The sequence below is a fragment of the Tenrec ecaudatus genome, chromosome 16 (genome assembly GCF_050624435.1).
Source record: "Tenrec ecaudatus isolate mTenEca1 chromosome 16, mTenEca1.hap1, whole genome shotgun sequence".
Lineage (NCBI taxonomy): Eukaryota > Metazoa > Chordata > Mammalia > Afrosoricida > Tenrecidae > Tenrec > Tenrec ecaudatus.
The window spans coordinates 55,119,200-55,141,603 of record NC_134545.1 but is presented as its reverse complement, the minus strand read 5'-3'; the positions used below and the strand labels follow the sequence as shown (position 1 = coordinate 55,141,603).

The window sequence follows — 22,404 nt, the reverse complement described above, 5'->3', positions numbered from 1 at the left end:
GGGTGTATTTCAAAACAATTCCCTTTCCTATGTAAGAGATTAAACAAGGAAGTGGAGTTGAGTTGGGGAGAAAAATCTCCTCACATGAAGATTGCCCAGTAGTAGAAGCTCAAGGAAATAGAAACTTTTTCCAAAGCAAACAGGAAGTTTTCCTTAGAATTAGCACCCTGACTTCACAATTCTAGCCTAATAAACAAATAGAGAAATTCTATATGTTAAAGCAAAGTTCTGCCATCCACTCTAGACAACAACTCTCCTTTGGAGCAAAAGCTCTTACTTGTTACTGGGCCTTAGTAGAGACCTAACCCCTCACCATGAGATACCAAGTTGCCTTGTGGACTGAGTTGACCATCATGAACTGGATATTGTCAGATCCTAAGTCATAAAGTTGGACATGTAGAGAAGCACTCCATCATTTAAAATAAAATAGGTATCAAGAAGATTGAGCTCAAGCAGGACCTGAAGGTCCAGGTATGCTGCATCAGAAAGTGTCCCAAATGTCTAGGGTCTTCACTCCTGTCACAGGACTGTCCTGTTCCCAGTGATGCCCTCATGGGGAATTCTTTATGATCAGTTGACTGAGGAAGAGAACAGTGGTTTTTGGTTTACAGATGGTTCTGTATTATATGCGGGTATCCCTCAAAGGTGGACAGCAGTGCTCTAGTTCATTTCTAATACATCCTTGAAGGGCAGGAGTAAAGGGAAATCCTCCCAAATGACATAATTTCCAGCAGTATACCTGGTTGTTCCTTTTGCTCAGAAGGAGAAATGGCCAGATGTGGAACTATATATAGAATCATGGGGTATGGCCAATTGTGGGGGGAGGTCAGTTGCTCACAGCCATCCTACCAGTTGTCAGACTGCAGTAGGCCCCCCTCCCCGTTGTTAAAGACAATGGATGCCTGCAGACATCTATTTGGTTCCAGTACATGGGGTTTACACCCTACTGATAATGGTTCCTATGGAGATCTAGGGAATAGGTCAAAGTTAAACCGCCATCCTAAACCTAGGATCTGCCCATCTTGTCACATGTGTAACCCCAATCCCTCCCCTTCCTATTGCGTGTATGTTCCTACACCACCCCCTCTCATTACTGTATTACCCATAGGACAGCCCCTTCCAGTGACGTATGTCCTCACCTGTAATTAGGGGGTTTGTATGTCCCCAGAGAATATAAAAGGCCTGGGCTAGGATTAAATCTCGCTCGCTCTCTCCCTCCATGTAGACCATCAGTGGGGAAGAGGTGAGCATGCTACTATGAATCGCGTATGGCTCCATTTATTTCAATACTTCACTTCTACCTCTCATGCTTTCAGTAACTTTACTATGATCTTTACTTATTACCGCTGTACAATTGCGCCTATCGGACCCGTAATGGTGTGTTAGGGGCTGGCTTCCCCTGACACTGGCGCCCATTACGTGGGGCCCTGTGGGAAAAGAACTCTTTGAGTTACATCCCGTGTAACAGTTGTACGGCCTCATCGGACAGTGAGGGTGAATCGGGACATTTTTTCTAGTTTATTTTTTAAGTGTGTGTTTTAGTCCGAGTGAGATATGGGTCAGGCAAAGAGCAAGGATACAGAGTATGGTATCACTCTTTGCCACCTCTTGAAGAAACAAAATGTAAGGGTAACGAATAAGAGAATGAAAGAGTTTCTTCAATTGGTAAAGAAATTTAATTCTTCTTTTCCGGAGTCAGGAAACTTTGATATGGAGATCTGGGAAAAGGTAGCCATTAATTTAAGAAAAGCTCACAGGGAAGGACAGAGCATACCCACGGAGACCTGGGATCTGTGGGTGCAGATTAAAGCAGTGTTGGAGCCACTGCAAGGTGAGAGAACGAAAGATCAAGACCAGCAGAGTAGTGAGAAACCTCTGAACTACACAGACTTAAATCAGGTGAGAAGCAGGCAGAATGAGCTTCAGGCAGATGAGAAGATTTTAGGTGTAGCTGAGAAGGTGAAGTTTGTATCAGCAGATTGCAGAGTAGAAGCATCTGCCCCGCCAGAGTATAGTGCAGGGAATCCCAATACTATCAAGCAAGCCAGTGCTGGTGGGGAAGAGATTAGATCCAACGGAATGCAAATAGAGAGACTTAACCTAGCAAGTGAGGCTGGGAAAGTGAGAGGCGAAGCACCTTTGCTCTCACGGGTGGAGAAGTGTATAGCTCATGAAGCAGACTTAGAATTCAGAATGGCTTATCCCGTTAGAATTATAGACAGGGAGCCCGGCGAGCAGCAGCCCGAAGGGACTCAATAAAGGCAATATACTGCCTTTCCCTTTAAGCAACTGAAAGATCTCAAGCAAGCAGTATCTACTTATGGTCCAGATTCACCATTTGTAATTGGTATGGTCAAGAATGTGGCAGATATTGTCTAGAGTCATGAGGCCTGGCCATTACTTGGAATTCATTAGCCTGAGCCAGCCTACAGCTGTGTTTGACATACTTATCTTGCCAGACATAGATAAGGAAGTCTCTATCTGTCTGCACAATTCTGTTCTATGGTCACTATTCCCGGAATGAACTCTGCTCCAACCTTGGGTAAACATGTGTGTAATGATTATATATAAACATCTGTATCCCGATTCCCCCACCATTGTTCTCAGGGAAACATCTGCATTTTGCTTCCCCCACTATTGTTCTCAGGGAAACACCTGTGGCTTGCTTCCCCCACTATTGTTCTCAGGGAAACATCTGTGGTTTTTTCCCTTTCCCTGGTCTATATAAGCTATAACTTTCCACTCAATAACAGGACTTGATCAGGATATTGTCTTGTCCTCATTCTCCGTGCCTCTTGTACACCCCCAATTCCCACTCTCTCCTCCAGGATTCACGTTGAATGTCCCACAGGATGGGACAAGATATGGAAAACCGAATCCCAGCAGACTGGAAAGCTTTGATGAAAGTGTGCCTTTCCTCTTCAGAATCTTTGCAATATCAGATGCTATGGAACAAGGCAGCCCTTGCACGAGCACGCAAAAATGCAGAAGAGGGCATAGATATAGGGATTCACCAGTTGCTAGGAGATGAGAATTTTATCACAATTGAGTCACAATTAAACTTTGATGAGCAGACTTTTGCTCAAGTTCGAGAAGTCTGTCTTAAGGCCTGGGAGAAATTAATACCACCAGGAAGCAGACGGCCAAGTTACACAACAGTAAAGCAAAGGAATGATGAGCCTTACATAGATTTTATATCCAGGTTGCAGGATGCTGTCCACAAGAATTTAACAGACAAAGGGGCAGTGGATAATCTTATTCTTACATTAGCGTTCGAGAACTCGAATACATCGTGTCAGGCTGCCATACGTCCTTTCAAAGAACAGAGCAGCACGCTGTTAGGTTATATCAGGCTTCGCAAGGATGTAGGGACAGATGAGCACAGAGCCAACCTCATGGCTGTTGCTTTGGTAAACTATGCCAGACCCAAAGGGAGATGCTTTACATGTGGAGCAGAGGGACATTACCAGAGAGACTGCAGGCAGATATAGCAAAAGAACAGGACGATTCACAGCGGAAAAGATCCAGGGAGAGAGTCCGAGGGAACTGGACTCTGCCCCTGCTGCGAGAGAAGTAGTCATTGGGAAGAGCATGGTCATTCAATGTTTAACAATAGAGGACATTTCCCTGGAAGTAACGCCCTGCCAAAAAACAGGTAGTGGGGCATGCGCCGAGCCCCTTTGAATGGAGCACAGGTCATAGAGGAAGGAGCTTGATCCAAGTCCTGCCTAACAAAGCTCAGGAGTCAAGGCCTCTGCCTAAAACAGCAAGAGTGTCTTTTAATGGCAGAAATGGCTGGTGTCTCCCAATCTCACAGCAGGAGACCAAAACTAGTCAAACAGGCAAAAGCCCAGCCTCTGTTCTCGCTGCAGTTGGTTTGAGTAACTAAGAAATGGCTCAAAAACTCTCACAGCTGTTTGCCGATTCTAAAGAACAAGAGTCTCTTATTGAAAGAGTAATACAGTTTCTATCAGGAAGTTTTATCCTAAGTACTCAAGAAATTAAAGTTGATACTGGAGTTGATCAGAGTTGTGAAGTAAAGCCAAAAGCTGTAATTGAATCAGAAATTATCAAGAGCAGTAATTGGGAGTTGCCACCTGAAAGAACTATGGGATGTTTATTAGGAAAGTCTAATGTAAATTCTCAAGGTGTTCTGATCGTTGCTGGAATTATTGATCAAGGTTATGAAGAAATTAAGGCAGTGATGAGTTCTGATATACCATGGTTTATAAAGAAAGAAGATCGCTTAAGCCAATTTTTGCTTCCTTGCATTCCTAGAGTAAAAATGTATGTTTATCAGGAAAGAGTACTTGAGAAGTTTGACCACCCTTTAAATCAAGGGGTCTTTTGGAATACTGTTGTGTGGAAACAATAGCACCCCCACAGGGAATTAGAAATGGAAGAGAAAGGGGTTTTAAACTTTGGATACAGGGCCATTTCCTTAGGGCATTCAGGAGGGCCTAAGACCCTCCCATTCACTTCCTCTAAATCCAGCTTGGTGGGAATGAGCGAAGTTAACCAAGAGAGATGATTGCAAGGTTGTAAAATCATCCAGTGTGAGAAGCCTGAAGGGCAAAGCGGCTTAATTGAGCCTGTAACCTTATTGGTAAGCTTAGAGAAAAAATGTCTGTTTGGTAAGTTGCTTCAAGAACAGCTGAACAAATTTATTAAGAATTTTTTTCAATCTTCCTAGTCCTTATACTGGGTCAAAGCCTAGCAAGTTAACCGAGACTGCTAGCAGTGCTCTGAAATCTGAATTGTTAAAACAGAAGGGTGAGAAGAGGAATCTTACGTGTGACAAAGTTCATTTAGTTATTTTAACCAAAAATGTTTTCTCCTTACTGAAAGCTTATAATAAAATTAGGGAAGATAAACACGTTTTTAATTCCACAGAGAAAATTGATCGTAAGAAATCCAAAGATGATGGAAAACACATTTGGGATCCAGGTCCATTCACCTGGAGAAAAGGCTATGCATTTATGTTTTTATAGAATAGACCTGATGGACTTCCTTTAAAATGACGCAACCACGTTTGGAGAAAGATGGACAAGGAAGAAATGGAGAAGCCACCCAATATTAATCATACTTCCTTTTTCAGGTTACTGACACTCCAAAGAGAGGGGCTATTCGTTTATATTTTCACAGGCAAAGGAGATAGGTGGATTTCTCTTCAGCCAGCAGGGCCCAGAAGAAAGCAGGGAAGCTGATGTGTGACCAGACCCTGTCCTTTTGCTGAAGTTATCCAAAACGTCAAGAAGACCTCACAGATTCCTGAGAATGGCAATTGTTGACCACTGAGATATTTCTTCTGTTGCTGACACTGTCTAAAAGAAACGTTGGGACGCTATCATAACTGAGCATTTTATACAATAGTGACTGAACTATTACTGCAGACTTTTACTGCAAGATCAAGATTTTGGACATGTCAATGTTATAATGTGATTGGAATGTAACTGATTTCTGTAACTCCGTACCTATATAATGTAGCATGGCATGATTGGGATTTGATTAGGAAACATTTGCACGAGTTCAGGGAAACATTTCATTGGATGTTGATCAGCTTAAAAAGGATATTTTCTATACATTCAAAGACAGGCTTGAGGCAACTCCTGGCTCTGATATAATTAAACAATTGGTGAAGGCCATGGAAGGATTGGACCCTCGTGCTTGGGTTCAAAGTATTTCTCATAGCCTGGGTTCCAGCCTAACAGTGCTGCTCATTATCACAATTTTCGTCCTGGCTATCACGTGTTGCTTCTATAGAAAGCTAAGGCGTATGAAGGAGAGTCACACGGCCTCTGTGGCACTTTTGAAGTTCGCGCATAAGGCAAATACCGTGAGGAGCACAGAACGGGAAGAGAGTGTTTAAGGACGAATCCTCCATTGTCTCACAAAGGAGCCTGGAAGCCTAGGTTTCTAGTGGTAGAGGGGGACCTCCACCCTTGTGAGTTGTAGGTAAGTCCTAATCACATTCTCATGACATTTTTCCTCACTTTACCCTCCTATATGGTGCTGATCTGAGGTTGTCTCGTACAAGCACACAGCTGGTTGCAGTGTAGCCAGCCGCTTTAACTATAGAAGCAGACATTTCTATTTGGCTCTATTTCTTCCCACCACGGCATCCAGCCTCTCTCATACCTTCCTCCAATAGAAGATGACATAGGGGACTTTTTCACCAGCACCTGGATTCAAAATGTTTCTATTAAGCCTAAATTTTTGGCTATATTAATTGGATCATGAAGTTTTGCCTTGACAGCTTTTAATGTATAGAAAATAACCATGTCGCCCATGTGGCTTTTGAATTTTATATGTAAAGTAAAAGGGGGACTTGTGGGGGGAGGTCAGTGGCTCACAGCCATCCTCCCAGTTGCCAGACTGCAGTAGGCCCCACGCCCTTCTCTTAAAGACAATGGACGCCTGCAGACATCTATTTGGTTCCAGTAGGTGGGGTTTACACCCTACTGATAATGGATCCTATGGAGATCTAGGGAATAGGTCAAAGTTCAGCCTCCATCCTAAACCTAGGATCTTCCCATCTTGTCACATGTATAATCCCAATCCCTCCCCTTCCTATTGCTTGTGTGTCCCTAGACCACCCCCCTCTCATTACTGTATTACCCATAGGACAGTCCCTTCCAGTGATGTATATCCTCACCTGTGTTTAGGGGGCTTGCATGTCCCCAGAGAATATAAAAGGCCTGGGCTAGCATTAAATCTCTCTCCCTCTCCATCCACGTGGACCAACAAGTGGAGAGGTGAGCATGCTACCATAAAAAGCGACTGACTCCATTTATTTCAACACTTCACTTCTATCTCTCATGCTCTCTATAACTTTACTATGATCTTTGCTTATTATCACTGTACAATTGAGCCTACCGGATCCGTAATGATGTGTTAGGGGCTGGCTTCCCCTGACAGCCGATGGTTTGACTGGGTGGCCACAAAGTGGCCATAGTAGAAGGGATGGAGGTTATTTAAGGACTCAGAAACACCGAATCCCACCCACTAAGACCAATATGATTACTGCAACTGCTGAATGTCAAATCTTCCCGCAGCGTACACCAACACCAAGTTAAAGACATGAGGCATTCCTTGGGGGAGATCAATGAGCAACGTGCTGGCTGAACCATTTCCTTCATAGAAAGAGCAACATTTTGCTCTTACTGAGATAAACACTTATTCTGAATATGGAGATGCCTTCCTTACACACAATGCTTCTGCCCAAACTATCATACATAAATTTTCAGAATATTTATCCACTGGCATGGTATCCCGTACAGTTTTGCTTCAGATCAACTTTACAGCAAATGGAATGCGGCAATAGGATCATGCTCACGGAATACACTGGTTTTACTATATTCACCATAATCCTGAAGCATCTTCATAATGATGGAATGGGTTTTGTAAAGACACAATTGTAGTGCCAGGTAGGGGGCAACACCTTGCACGGTTGTGGTAAGGTTCTCCAGGAGGCTATATCAGGTCTAAATCAGCAGCCAGTACCTGGTATTGTGTCTCCAATAGCCAAGATTCACAAGTTCAGGAGGAAAAGGGTGGAAACGGGAGTGGCACTACTCACTAATACTCCTAGTGATCTACTGGCAACAATTTTACTTCCTGTCCCTCTAAACCTGTACTCTTAAGTTTTGGAGGCCTTAATTCCAAAGGTAGGAATAGCCCCACTTAGCTACTCAGCACGGATTCCATTGAACTGGAAATTCAAAATGCCTCCTGCACATTTGGATTTCTTCATACCACTAGATCGACAGGTGAAGAATTGTTACTGTATTGAGTGGTGTGATTGATCCCGATTACCAAGGAGAAATTTGAATGGTATTAGATAATGGTGGCAAGAAGAATATGCCTGGAATCCAGGAGATAGGCAAATGGTAAACCAAAGCAACTCAATTCTGGCATGACTACTAATAGCCCAAACACTTTCAGAATAAAAATTTGGGTCCCCCTGCCGGGCCAGAATGAGAACAAGAAGTGTATACTAGAAGATAGTTTTAGATGCCACCCGGCCTGTTGCCAAAATAGAAATGTAATTGTTATAAGTATTTCCTCTCTGTATTTGTACATCAAATATTTTTGTTTTGTTTGTGCATAAAATATAAAGTATAAATGGGGTTAGTGTATTTTACGTTATATGCATTTTTAGCTGTAGTAGGACTTTAGTATTGTCTTTTGCGTGGATGATCTGTGTGGCTTGCTTACGCACATGTGGATAAGTGCCGAGTTGAAAAGGCATGGATTGTAATCGTTAGATCTCTTGGAAACTTTGCTGGGTTGGGACTCTCTGGTTGGCACTTGGAGCTTCCCTCCTGTGTGCTCGTAACGTAACGCAAAAACTTTATAGTGAGATCTTCTGGGAGCAGCAAAGCAGCTATAAAAGGATTAGGATGGAACGCAGTCTGCTTTCTCAGTCACCACCCTGCTGTAATTGAAAGGACGTTTCATGTAGAGTGTGGCCTGATCCTCTTTAGAGAAGCTTTATAGGAAGGCTGGTCTCTCTTGCTGGCACAAGCCCTGCATCTGTCACACACATTTCTGCTATCTTGGACTTGCGCCAACAACTCACCTTATTGCCGCCCAAGCCTCAGAGCTATCAGCAGCCTGCCATATTCCTGCCGACCTAACATTCATTGACCTGGGCAACCATGAGCCTGGCCAGTTGACCTTGGAATCATGCATCGCTTCCTCTACCAGCCTGGGGTCTTCCTGCTTCTTGACCACCTTCCTGTTTCAATAGCCTCATCAGCTACAAGAGTCAGAAAAAGTCTCCAGCTTAATATTTGATCCAGACATGCATGCCAGGCTGGATGTAACTGCTTCCACAGCTGTGTGAGCCACTTTCACTGGTTCTGTTTCTCTAGAGCAGTGGTTCTCAACCTTTCTAGTGCCATGACTCTTTAATATAGTTCTTCACATTGTAGTGCCCCCCCAGCATAAAATTCTTTTTGATACTACTTTATAACTATCATTTTGCTACTGTTATGAATCAGGCGACCTCTGTGAAAGGGTCGTTTGACCCCCAAAGGGGTGGCAACTCACAGGTTGAGAACCTCTGCTCTAGAGAACTCAGGTTTGAATCAATGTCAGCTATAAACAACATGTATGTTTACAGAAAAGAAACTCAATATAAGAAAAATAATATGCTTTAATTTGGCCACAGAATGAAAGATAATTGTATCAAAAATAAAATCAATGACACAAATTAGTATGTAGTTTTCATGATTTTAAAATAAATTGTACTTCAAAGTCATTCTGACATGTAAAGAGAATTCACAAAAACATTTGGGCTCTAAACTCTTTTCAACACCTTTATTTGCCTTTTTAAAGGAAGATTGCAGAGCTATGAATGTTTTTGACACCTTCTCCTTGGGCCTAATCCATCTTTGTCACCACCAACAATTGCCATCAGTACACGCCACTAGAAAGAATACGTCATCAGGTTCACGCATGTGCCTTCCATTGGAATTTGGGCTGCGGATTTCTGGATCTGGGCTCTGTGGCTGCTCTTCAGGTGATGTTTGATTTAGTTCCAACTAATGGACAGACAGAGGAAGCCCTGCTGAGTTATGCCCCATCTTCATAAGCATCGATATGCTGTAGCCCAGGGTGGGGGCACTGGGTCAGTATCTCCCTCTTGTTACCAAACAGTGCGCCCTCTTTGCGGGACTAGTGTTTCCTAAGCGCCTGGCCGCGGTGTATGGACAAAGTCTTGTCATCCTCATATCTAAGGAATATTTTGGCTGTAGTTCTTCTAAAGCAGATGTGTTTGTAGAGCATGGACTATTCGCTATTCTTGGCCAACACCATAATTCACATGCAACAATTCTTCATTGCTCTTTCTCATGCGTTGTCCTGCTTGTTAGGCACTCGAGACGACTGAAAATAACATGGTTTGAGTCAATCACATTTAATTCCTCAAAGGGAAATTTTTGCTTTTTAACACTTTAAAGAGGTCCCATAAAAAGTTGCACTTGTAGTCACACACAGGCACAGTTATACTCTGTCCCATAGGGTCACTGGAATTCTGAATCAACTCCATGGCAGCGAGTAGAGTGAATATTAAAGGAGACAGCCTCAGTGAAATAAGTTTTCATTTGATATTAGTCAAAAGGCTGAGAAGCAATGAAATAAGTTTCAGATTATTATCTGATCCGCAGACTTTAACCCAGTTGGACTTTACAGCTTTAACTGTGTGAACAAATTTCTTGGAACACATGCACATATACCACACATGTGTGGTATATATACATATATATACTCATACATATATATTAAGGTGACTAGATTTTAACACTGGGAAGCCAGACACCATTGACGGGGGTGGGGGGGAGGTAATGGGGGGTTTTGATGAAAAATTTGGTCTATATGGAGCAATAAAAATTTTCAGAGAATGCAAAAAAATAGTATTGTAATTTTTAAAATTTCAACATAAGTACAATTTATAAATATAATACATTAAAAATGTTATTATTTGGTATATTCCTCATTTGAATTTTTTTAGTAGATTACAATTGTTGTTTAAAAGGTCATGAAAATTTTCACAAGAGTTTGTTAAATTATATTTCACACATAAAATGGCTTTCAAAGTCTCAACACTTAATTGTGATTTTTCTGATGTCCACACTTTATTTACCTTAGAAAAAACGCGTTCAGTCACAGCATTAGTTCCTGGTAAGGACAGCGCGTATTCCACAATTTTTAGTGGCATTATTGTATGGAACATGGTTTGTTTCAATATGATGAAATGTTTCTAACCATTTGTTCTCTATTGTGATTTTTGCTGATGCCCAAGATTTAATCTTTTCCTTATCAATATATTTTTAAAATAATGATATCTCATTAAAATGATCATTTTGGAAATATTACTATATGGGAAATTTTGAGTAATATGATCGAATGATTTTTGCACATGATTCCAATTAAGTTCTTATTTTAATGTAACCCAATGAAAATGTTCAATATCACTGTAATGTACCATCCACTCTTCTAAATAATCTATGCAGTTACTATAGAACTTTTTAACGTGATTCATGATATCTGCATGATTTAGTGCACCTTGTTCTTCTAGCTGGCTTATACTGTTACGGATAGCTAACAGAAGAAAATTATTTTCTAACCGCTCTTGACACTGAAATTTTAAATGATTAACTTCATTTGCTACTCCAATTATCGAAATTTTGTCACCTTCAATAAGTTTTATAGCATTTTGAAAAAGCTGCTTGATTGTGTTCCAACTCTAGCCAACTTTTTGAAGATTCTTTTTCAAAAAACTCTTCTAAAATTCTAGGACATTTATCCTGTGATACAAAGTAGGATTTCAAAGGATCATATATTTTCAAAATTCTTTCGACAGCTGGAAAAAGAGCTAACCAGTGCATTTTACTGTATCCAAGTATTTTCTGATATTCAACTTCCACTGTTTCACAAAATTCTTTAAGCATTTCAATGCACAGTGTATATATAGAAATAAGAATATATTTAATAATATTTTCCACATCTACGGGCAACAAATCAGCAGCTGTTTGAATGGTGTTATGTATTATGTATATTCAATATTCCCTTCCCATTCTCCCGCCGTTTCCTAGCTCGTCATGCATTCTTTCAAAAAAAATCGGGACTTTTTAAAAATGCCACGGGAAGTGGACAAATTGTTAAAAATAGGGACTGTCCCGCCAAAAATGGGACATCTGATCACCTTAATACACACACACACACACACATATATACATATATACACACACATAAACACATATAATTATTAATGGTTTTGCTTCTCCAGAAAACCCAGCCCATCACACCACAGCTCAGATTTGATTTCCTAACAGTGGCTTCATAAACATTGATTGGGGCTCGGAGTGAAATGAAACCTCTGAATAAAATCCTTGAAAACCTGAGCATGCTCTGCTCTCCGTCATGTTTCTTCCCAAACCACCTGTGAGGAATTTCACTGTCTCTATGTTGTGGAGTGACTCATCAGGAAGGCTCCAGGCCTTGGTCTTCATCAGTAGAGCTATCAGGTTCTCTTCGTGGTCCATGGTGTGTTTATGACAAGTTCCAGAGGAGTCTTTCTCATCACCTGGAGGCATATTCTTCCTCATCAAGTCCTTCTTCATTGATGATTTGCTCCCACACAGAGTGAATCACTATGACGGAAGGAGACAACCCTGATTCACAGATCTCCTTATTTAAAGCGCGCAGAATCCCTTGCTCGGCTTGAAAGGCTGTCTCTTAGTCTATTGACAGGTTGGCTGTTAGGCACCGTTGGGTCAGCTCCAACCCACAGTGACTCGATGCAGAACAGAAGGGAACACTGTAGGGGCCTGCGCCATTGGCTGTGATAGCATCATATCGTCCCACTACACTATTTTGAATCACCATCCTTCAAAAGTGTACAAATATGCATCTCTTCTAGCTTTTTTGTCAGATAAATGTCTTCCAAACTTCATGGCATAGATGGTGAGAGCTGCCAAAGGCACATGCATTTGTTCAAACACAGCAATTGATGTTTTGTCACATCCCAGAGCCTTGCTTTTCTCCCATAGTAGTGCCTTTAGGGCAGCAATGAATTCTTCCCTCCGCACCACTGGATCTTGATTGCGTGTCCCCTTCTGAAATGATCAAACGCAGTCTAATTATTTCCTGAAAACAAACCAAAAGCCTCACTGCCGTTGAATCCAATAGGACTCATACCAACCCTCTGTGGGGTTTCGAGACTGCGCAGGAGCAGGCAGTCACATATATCTTGTGCAGAGAGGATGGTAGGTTTGATCTCCTGAACTTGTAGTTAGTAGTCCAATATTTACCCGACAGTACTATTAGGGATTCTTCATTTCAATATAGTTGTTCTGGATTCCTTTCAAGTTTTAAAAAGTATTCTCCATAGTTCAATAATTTGACCATTAAAAAAACTGCCATCAAGTCCATTTTGATTCATAGTTACCTTATAGGACAGTGTCAAACTGTCCCTGTGGGTTCCTGAGGCTGTAAAACTTTATGAGAGTGGAAAGCCTCATATTTTGCCTGTAGAACACCTGGTGGTTTTGAACTGCCAACCTTAAATTCTTATGCATAATGCCTACACTGACAGGTTTCTTCCTCAGATCATAGAATCCTTCAATATTGACCTTAAGCCTAGAATTTATCACTATTTCTTTCAGCTTAACAAATGTTGAGTGTGTTCTTCCTTTTAGATTTTCTAACTCCAGGCTTTTGAACATTTCATTGTGTCACTTTAATTAGTCTGACTTCTACTACAAAAAATTGTAAAAATCATCAGTTTCTTCACCTTTGACATCAGTTGTTGATGGAAACATTTGAAGAATAGGAAATCTCCTTCCTGCTAGGCCTATAGCAATTGCCTTATGATTGGCAATATCGTGCTCCAGAGTAGATCATGGAATGTTCTTTTTTGATGATGAATATGACACCATTCCTCTTTAATCTGTCAGTTAACAGTCATAAAGCATGTATCTGTATGATTCAAAGTGGCTGATCCCAGTTCTTTTTAGTTTACTAAAGCATAGGACATCACCTTTACGTGTTTCATTTTTGAGGACTTCAAACATTTTTAGATTCATATTACAAGGCATATCAAAAAATGAAATTTTACTAGGCCAAGCAGACCTTTGGTAGCATGAAGGCGAGCATCAGGCCACACTCTGAGTGAGCGCATCCAGCAGCATCACATAGGAAGGTTCTCTCTGATCACAGTGATTTTTTTTTTATAATGGCTGATTTAAGAGAATTACATGTGGCTGGGAAATTTTGTGTCCTGCTCAGAAAAAAAAAATGCCACATAAACAGTTGTGATGTTAAATAAAGCTTAAAAGGACAGAACTATGGAAAAAACTCAAGTGTATGAGTGGATTTCTTGTTTCAAAAATGGTGAAATGTCGATTGATGACAAACTTGGTTCTGTATGTCCATTAATTTCCCAAATGGACAAAAATATTGACTCATAGTGCATTTGGACTAACAGGTCAGACTGTTAATCAAATGTTCTATTTAGAGGTTCTGAAAAGATAACATAACAGTGTGCCACCAAAAAGACCTGAATGTGGCAGACAGGGGACTGGTTTTGCCACCACGACAATGTACCTGTTCACGCAGCCATCTCAGTGTGCCAGTTTTGGGCAAAAAAGCATGCCTCTCTTGCTCCACACACTTTACTCACCTGACCTAGGTCCAACAGACACTTTTTTTTGTTTCCACAAATGAAGAGGGTCATGAAAGAATAGCAAATGGATGATGTAGAAGAGGTGAAGGAAAAAAAATGAGATGCTGTCAGTCATCCAAACAGATGAGTTTGAAAAATGTTTTCAAGAATGGAATTTGAGATTTGCCAAATATTTTTAGTGTAATGGAGAGTACTTTGAAAGTGATATGGTTATTTTATAAAATAATTAAATGTACAGCTTTGAAAAAATTCTGTTTTGGGGGTACCCCTCATAGACCTTTCAAATTCCAATTGTTAATGAATGTTTGCAGCTACTTCTTATGTTATGTCATCTTAGCAAATAAGGTTCTGAAAACTTTGTTCCAGCCATGTCAGCAAGATTGATTCTATTTTGAAGGGGAAATTCTTGCCGATTTTTACTGTGAGTAGGAAAATATATGTAAAAGACACACACACACACACACACACACACACACACAAAATCCTGGTTTATTTTTATTTTTGCTTTGCCTTTTTCCCAAAACCTTATATGGAAAAAATGAAGTTGATATCAAGAATGTAAACTACTAGCCCCACAAACTACATCATCCAGAAGATTTTATATATATATAAAATCTTTCCCATAGGTAATTTCTGACAGGTAGAAGAACCGAGAAGCATGGGGCAGAATAAATGACTTCAAATGGAGATGACAATATAGTGCCTCTGTCTGAATGAAATGCAACACTGCAGATGGTGCCTATTTTTAATTGACATTAAACTTCTACAAACAATGCAAATTTGTAAGATGTAATAGGGAAACTATTCTTTCTAATGTTGAGAAAACATTTAGAAGATCATCAAATCCTGAAAGTGTGATGCTGAACAACCAGCCTGATCACAATCAAAGGCGCTATGCTGCCAAAAGGGCTGTGATATAAATGCGTACGGCTTCCTTTCTTCATTGATGACAACACTTGAGGGTGCTTTTTGCTAAAATAGGGACATCTGAGTAATAAAGACAGTTTATAATAGATTCTCATGATTTTCAGGAAGCAGGGTTAAGACCTGAGAATTGTCTAAAAGAGAAAGGAAGGAAGTGGAACATAAGCCACATATATGCTTATAAACCACTAATTTACTAAAATGTGAACTATTAAGGTTTCATAGCACAGAACATGACATTTCCAATTACTTAATTTGATGATTATTTATAAATAATAAGTCCAAGCTAAGAAGCAGATGTGAACATAATCTTCTGTTAGCTAATTGTGGAGGATAGAATAGTTGGAAGTGTTTTTCATAAATAATATCTCTATGGGAGAGAAAAATGCTATTTTTCAGCTTTGATTAAGATCAAAATGATATAATTAGCATTTTCACTTAATTTATTGCTCAAAATTCTGGTTAGTGAGGGGTCATTTTGATAAATTTCAATGAAAGCTGCTTGGAGGAAAATGTAGATTTTAATATATAAAACAAGAAGGATATGTTTCCCCCACCCCTCTGAAAATGAAGCAAGAAGTAGTCTGAAAAGCTAAAATGATGAAATTGGAAGCTCATAAGCTATATACTCATGAGAAGAAGACAATGCTATGCGCACAACCATTATATTTGTTGTTAGTGTCTGTCAGGTAGGTGCTCATTCCTGGAGATACCATGTATACTATTATGGTCTATGCCTGGTGTTTGCAATCTTCAAAAATTTGGATATGCTTTAACCCAATATTGTAATAGTTCATCTCATATAGGGTTCCCCTCTTTTCCACTCATTGCCTGCTTTATAAGGCAGGATGTCCTACCAACACGGCCAAAGTACATGAGAAGAAGGCTTGCTATCCTTGCCTCTATGAGATAGTCTTGTTTGTCCTTTGGGAAATCCATGGTAATTTCAATCTTCTTCATCAGCATGGTAATTCAAATATATGTATTCTTTGGTCTTCCTTATTCAGTGTCCAATTTAACATATATATGAGGTAACTGAAAAGACCAGGGGTTGGATCAGGCACTCCTTACTCTAAGATCCATCTGACGCCAGCAATGATCCCCTGCTCCACATCCTCTTCTGAATCTGACCTGAACCTCTGGCACCTCCATCTCAATGTACTGCTGCAATGATCTTCAGCAAATTTCTACTTGCATGTGGCATAGTAAACGATATTGTTCTAGAGTCTGAGCGTTCTGTTGGGTCACATCTCTGTGGAATGAATACAAATATACATCTATTCCAATCAGTTGGCCAAGTAGCTGTTTTCCAAATCTCCTGGTATACATGACTGAGTGATTCCTGTGCTTCATCTGCTTGCTGAAACATTTCAATTGACATTCCATCAATTCCTTGAGCCTTGTTTTAAGCAAATGCTTACAGTGCTTCTTGAACCATTGATCCTAAAGGAAGAAGGTCAGATGCACTGAAAGCATTAGCCAAAAATTCTGACTGTTCTTCCCCCAAAATTGTTATGTTTGCTGTCTGGCAGTCCTTAGTATATTCAATATTACTTGCCAGTGATACAATTCCAATGTGTCAATACATCTTTGGTCTTATCTAGCCATTGCATCCTGTTTTCAGGCATCTCAGGCAGTTGCTGAGGCTACGTGACCCTCAGCCATCAAGGTGCCATTGTTTCTTCTTAACAATTTAAAATTCATTTTTGTCAGATTTTGCCAATGCAACATACCACTTGATTTCCTGATGGCTGCCATAGACATCGATCGCTTATCCAAGTAGAATGAAATCACTAACAACTTAAATTTCCTTATCACTTATCATGATGTTGTAGACCTAAAAGCATAGCATTCCCTGGAAAAGTATAATCAAAATGGAAATCCTACCCTCAGAATTACATAGACCTGGATGAAGGATATATTGATAACCAAGGGTTGAACATTTTGATACTTGATTTGATAATGTTTTCTATGATATTTAACATTATTTTTATTTACCTTCATGTATATGGAAGCAAAAGAGTTCTGGTGCTGTAGTGGTTAAACATCAGGCTACTAACCACAAAGTCAGCAGTTTGAAACCACTAGCTGCTCCACAGGAGAAAGAGGAGGCTTTCTACCCCCTGTAAAGTGTTTACAGTCTCCCAAACCCACAAGGGGCAGTGCCATCTTGTCCTGCAGGGTCTCTAAGCTGTAGTGGACTCAAAGACAGCGAGTTTGGTTTGGTATATATGTAATTATACATATGTTCTAATAGCGAATTATGAAATTGGAGCCCTAGTGTATTACGTGATAAGCTGCTAACCTCAAGAACAGCAATTTGAAACTGCCAGACATTCTGAGGGGAAAGATGAAGCTTTCTAGTTCCAGAAAGTTTTAAAATCTTGGACACCACAGGGCCTGTTCTACTCTGTTTCATAGGGCAGCTACCACCAATGATTGATTCCTTGTTAATGAGTTTGATTGTTTTTCCTAATTGTGAAATCAGTCCCTATGTGTCCGATTGAGGCAACAGTGACTTTGGAGGACTCGGTATAGAAATATAAATTCAATCTCAAGAGGTACAGATACTTTCCTCATCTGCATTTCATTATTTTAAAAATAGTTTCAGTCAAGTGTTAAAACTTTGTTGGCTGCTTTCTGAATTAACATTTGACAGATACTAATTATCACTCTTCAGAAAATCTGCTACTCTGGCCTCATGGCATAACTGTTTAGGATTAGTTCTAAGTGAAGATTATTCAACTATTGCATTTCTGTTTATTAATTTTAAGGATCACCTAAAATGCCCATAATGGCCTCTTTCATACTATTCACTAAATATTGTAGATATCTCTAAAGCATAATACTTCCAATGCATAACATAAAATATTAAACTCTAGTAAGAATGAATTAAGCATATTATTTCTAATGATTTTAGAAATTACAAATGTATCCTCATTCAATGTTAGGAGGCATTTAATAATACAATTTAACCAGAAAATTTCAGATCCACAAGAGGTTTAAACAGGAAAGAATTATTTCATAATAATAAATAAAAATAGCATATTTCCCAATTTTAAATCACATTCTTATGAATTCATTACCTTCATATGTTTCTAGGATAAGTAGTAACAATAATGTCACAAGAAGCATCCCATTTTTCCGAGTAATTTGGAAGTATTTGATGCCTGCTTTTAGAACTATTAAGCTGGGTTTTGTAACTAAAACAGAATCCTAGTTCTGTATCTCTCGAGCAATCAATGGAGCTGATGTGCAAGAACACAATGTTATTTTGCAAACAGATTGTAAATTCAGGTAGAGAGCATTTCTCTGAAAACATAGGACAAGCTTGCCCTGTTTAAGCAGTGTAAACACAAACCTGGGTTGAAGAAAACTGCACGCTGAATACCACATCTGAACTAATTATGAATCCTCATAACTGTGGCAGTAATAAATGTTCCTAAGTGGCTAAGGCCTGTGGTAAATTATATAATGCGTATATTTTTACAAGAATACTTTTCACAAATGAATAGATTTAATTCTCAGCTATAATTTTCAAATCACACGGCCATAGGATACAAGCATTTATCTGACAGTATAGCAATATATTGTAAAACAACAGCATATGCCCTTTTCCCCATATGTATGAATATTCAATGGCTATATAGGGACAGTCTCGCTGTTACTTGGAACTGAGACTTACCAGCACTTGTAAGGATGTTTACGTTTCTCATCACACCTTCAGTGTAAGCTCCTGGTTCGTAACTGTCCATTTCACCTGTGACGATGTGCGCAACTCTGGCTGCCCGTCCTCTGATAGCACCTGCAGCACGGTCCAAATTATCAGCGTCCTGGTCCCTCAAGGCCATAATGCACTTGTTGACGTCTTCCAGGATATGGCTTTCTGTAAATGACAGATAAATTAGGGACTTATTATCCATTTGCTTATTTTTAAATAATATAACTCTTCATCTATATTAATTTTCAATTTCAAAGGCAATGAATAATGGAAAAGTAGTATATATTAAGAAAGAAAAACAGTTTTCTTATATTCTTCAACAGCAAAAATTCATAAATTGTCACATTTTATAATACTTATGAGCAATTTTTATGGATTATATCTTAGTTTAGAGTCTAATTCAATATATAAATTTTAAATTTTAGTGGCACAGATGACAAAAGAAATACATTTTCTAAATCTAAAAATACATAATATGAGGTTTATAGATGTATAAAAATATAAGAGATCATGATGGAACACTTGTATTCTCAATGAAAGCAAATTTGTCATCCGTTAACTCCAACACTGATTTTAAGACAATCATCTTAACAACCCAGAGCTAGATTGTATTGCACAGGGAAAAGGGTCTAATGCTATACGTTGCCAGATGTGATCAAAATTTAGATACCAGTTGTACATCCTCCAGGGATCCAGAGCCACCCATATGTCTAGTCAGCTGGCCACAGATTTAAGGGCTAAATGAGGCTTTCTACTCCTGCAAAGGGTCACTGTCTCAGAAACCTACAAGGTGCGTTCTAACCTGTCGTATAAGGTCACTATGCGTTAGCATTGACTTGATGGCAGTGGGATTGGATTGTTTATTACGACCCTGGTGGTGTTATTGAGTGTGGGTTGGACTGCTAACCTCAAGATCAATAGTTCAAAATCACCAGGCACTCCATGGGAGAAAGATGAGGCTTTCTGCTTCTATAGTGGAAGCCCCATATAGATTTACTAATAGTCTGAATGGACTGTGACAGTAAGAGCTTTTGTTGTTGTTTGTTTGTCCTATTACTACCTCAAGGGAAAGCCGAACTGGTCTGCTTTCAGAAAGACCTACCATCGTGGAAACCCCATGTAGGGTGGCTATAACCCCAGGTGGACTCAATGGCAGTGGACTCCCTCAGGATCCCTGCTGTCAGTTGGAGAGTCTCTATATTTGGGATTTGCCTTCTGATTTTACCCTTTGAATCCCCATCCAACACCTCTAACTACTATGTTAATTTTTTTTAAAACACACAGGAAACAACCAGGATAAGAGATTGCAGTAATTCTGGAAGGCGCTCCGGAGAAGTGGGTGCTCTGCGAAAGGGGAGGGTACTGCCAAAGATGCTGGCTGAAACCCATGTCCTTATCCTTTTATTGTTTGCTGCTAATTTCCAGCTGACTTTCAAATGCCAGTGAGCCAGCATACCTCAGGAAGTGAGCAGGCACCCTTTCACTTTCATCTCACCACTCCGTGGTGCCAGGAAGAGTATTCCCTATGGCTGGCCTTCACAAAGCCATCGAATAAGCAACCAAAAGGAAGTTACACTATGTTAAGATTAGCAAAATCAAGTGTGCGCAGTATCACTTTTGTCTTAGGGTTTTGAAAGCATGGTTTGGTAAATATCAACCAATCTTCTCTGCCCCGCCCCCCGGCCCACCCCCGGGTAAATTGTGGAGCATTTTATTCATTCAATAAATTCTTTAATTTTAGCAGAAGCTCTAGTTTGAACTTTGATAACTCGCTCACTTGATCGCTTTTGCTGGAGTGTGTATGCTGATTACACACAGGCATTCTTAAAGCAACTTCCTTACACACTCACATTTTCATCTTACGGTGTAGAGAATAAAATTCACACTACCAATAAAACTACCATGGAATATACGTCCTAGAGTCTTTTAAAGATTTAACCATTATCATTCTTCTACAGTTCCCTTATGCTTCAGTTTTATATATTTTATGGTTTCCAAAGCTTACCATTTTGTTCCATGCCACTATCCATAAGGGTATGTACAGGGTATGCCTACTACTGAAGTTCAACTCTTACTATTCTTTCAATGGTCAAACATATTTTCCTCAAGAAATCCATGCTGACCTATTAATTCTCTACAAAAGAATAGACTTGGTTCTCTCATATTTTTGTTTTATACAAAATGTTTTATATGTTTTCATTAATGGCTTCCTTTATTGACATGATGTCTCTCCAAAAGACTGTTATAAAGACCAGAACTCTATCATACTTCTTCAGGCATCATTAATAGTACTTGATACCTATAGTATTTCCAAGCTAACAAGGATGTTGGATGAATGAATGTTGGGTGAATGAATGAAGTCCTCCTTTAAGATACACCTGTGAAAAGTAAAACATTTTATCTATACCTAAATAATTAGGTTATTAATACAGGTAGATTCATTTTATGTAGCCCAAAATTCATTCTATTTAATCCATATAAGAACATTCCATTTATTTACTTGTTAAAGACAAATATCTAAAATCTTCATTATAAATTCATTATGATCCTAACCTTATTTGTAGCATTTAATTATGAATGTATCATTAAGGCCTATAATAAACACAGTCACAGTCCCATCTCAACAGCAAGTGTATATTTGCCATTACTGTCATATTTCCCTTGAAATTCAAGTACAAGTTTAAATGTAGAAGGCATCATAATCATCATTTTTTTAAACTACACAGATGTGTACTATAATGACACATTAAAAAGTCAAAATGTCCCAACATATTTCTTATATGAACACACACAATACATAGGTATACATATTTGAAATAACACATATGTATATGAATATATCCAATGAATGTTTAATATGCATGCACTAAAGAAGTTTACGTTTCGAATGTAGAACTATTGCATCTCAGCCTTACAAAGGTAAAAGGATATACTAAATAAAAGGCAATGCTCATTTTTAAAAGATGATTAGATTGTCTAATAATCTTATAAGTTTTGTTTAATGGAAAATGAAAGCATAACTGTCACAAAAGCATAACTGTCACAAAATTTCCCTTATGATAAATTTTGCAGAGGAAAAATGTATAAAGGATCTGTATTCACATTCAATTGAGTGTTTAACTCTTCTACAATACAATGTCATATATTTCACCAATTAAACAAAATATAGCAAGGATTGTTGTGGACTTTTAGAAAGTTGTATGAGGAATCTTCAAAAAGTTTACAGAAGAATTGAAATAATAGATAATGAAAATATCCATGAAGTTTTTGATGCATTACACCCATCTCCCTGCCCTTCTCCCCTCGCTCCCTTATGGTTATTGCTTTAGATTGGGTAACATCAGCAGCTATGGAGTTAAACATGTTGATGAATTACATGGTGTAATAATATGGGTACATTAGAGAAACAAATCCATAGAAACTCATATGTATAAGAGAGAGTTTTATATAAAGGTAAGTTCACATCAAGAAAACATCCCAACCCACTGCTGCCCAAGCCCATAAATCCAACATTAACCCATATGTCTGACACCAATCCACAAAGTTCTCCTTCATCTCACAAAACAAC

At 39.2% G+C, this 22,404-nt stretch overlaps 1 protein-coding gene across 1 annotated transcript in view; it reads right to left on the bottom strand.

Moving 5' to 3' along the window:
• The window catches only part of CTNNA3 (catenin alpha 3), a 1,794,797-nt gene that overhangs the window by 462,378 nt on the left and 1,310,015 nt on the right, over positions 1-22,404 (bottom strand). Inside the window, exon 11 of the mRNA XM_075534447.1 lies at positions 18,801-19,001. Within this exon, the coding sequence (XP_075390562.1) occupies positions 18,801-19,001 (201 nt within the window). The remainder of the gene's footprint in view (positions 1-18,800; positions 19,002-22,404) is intronic.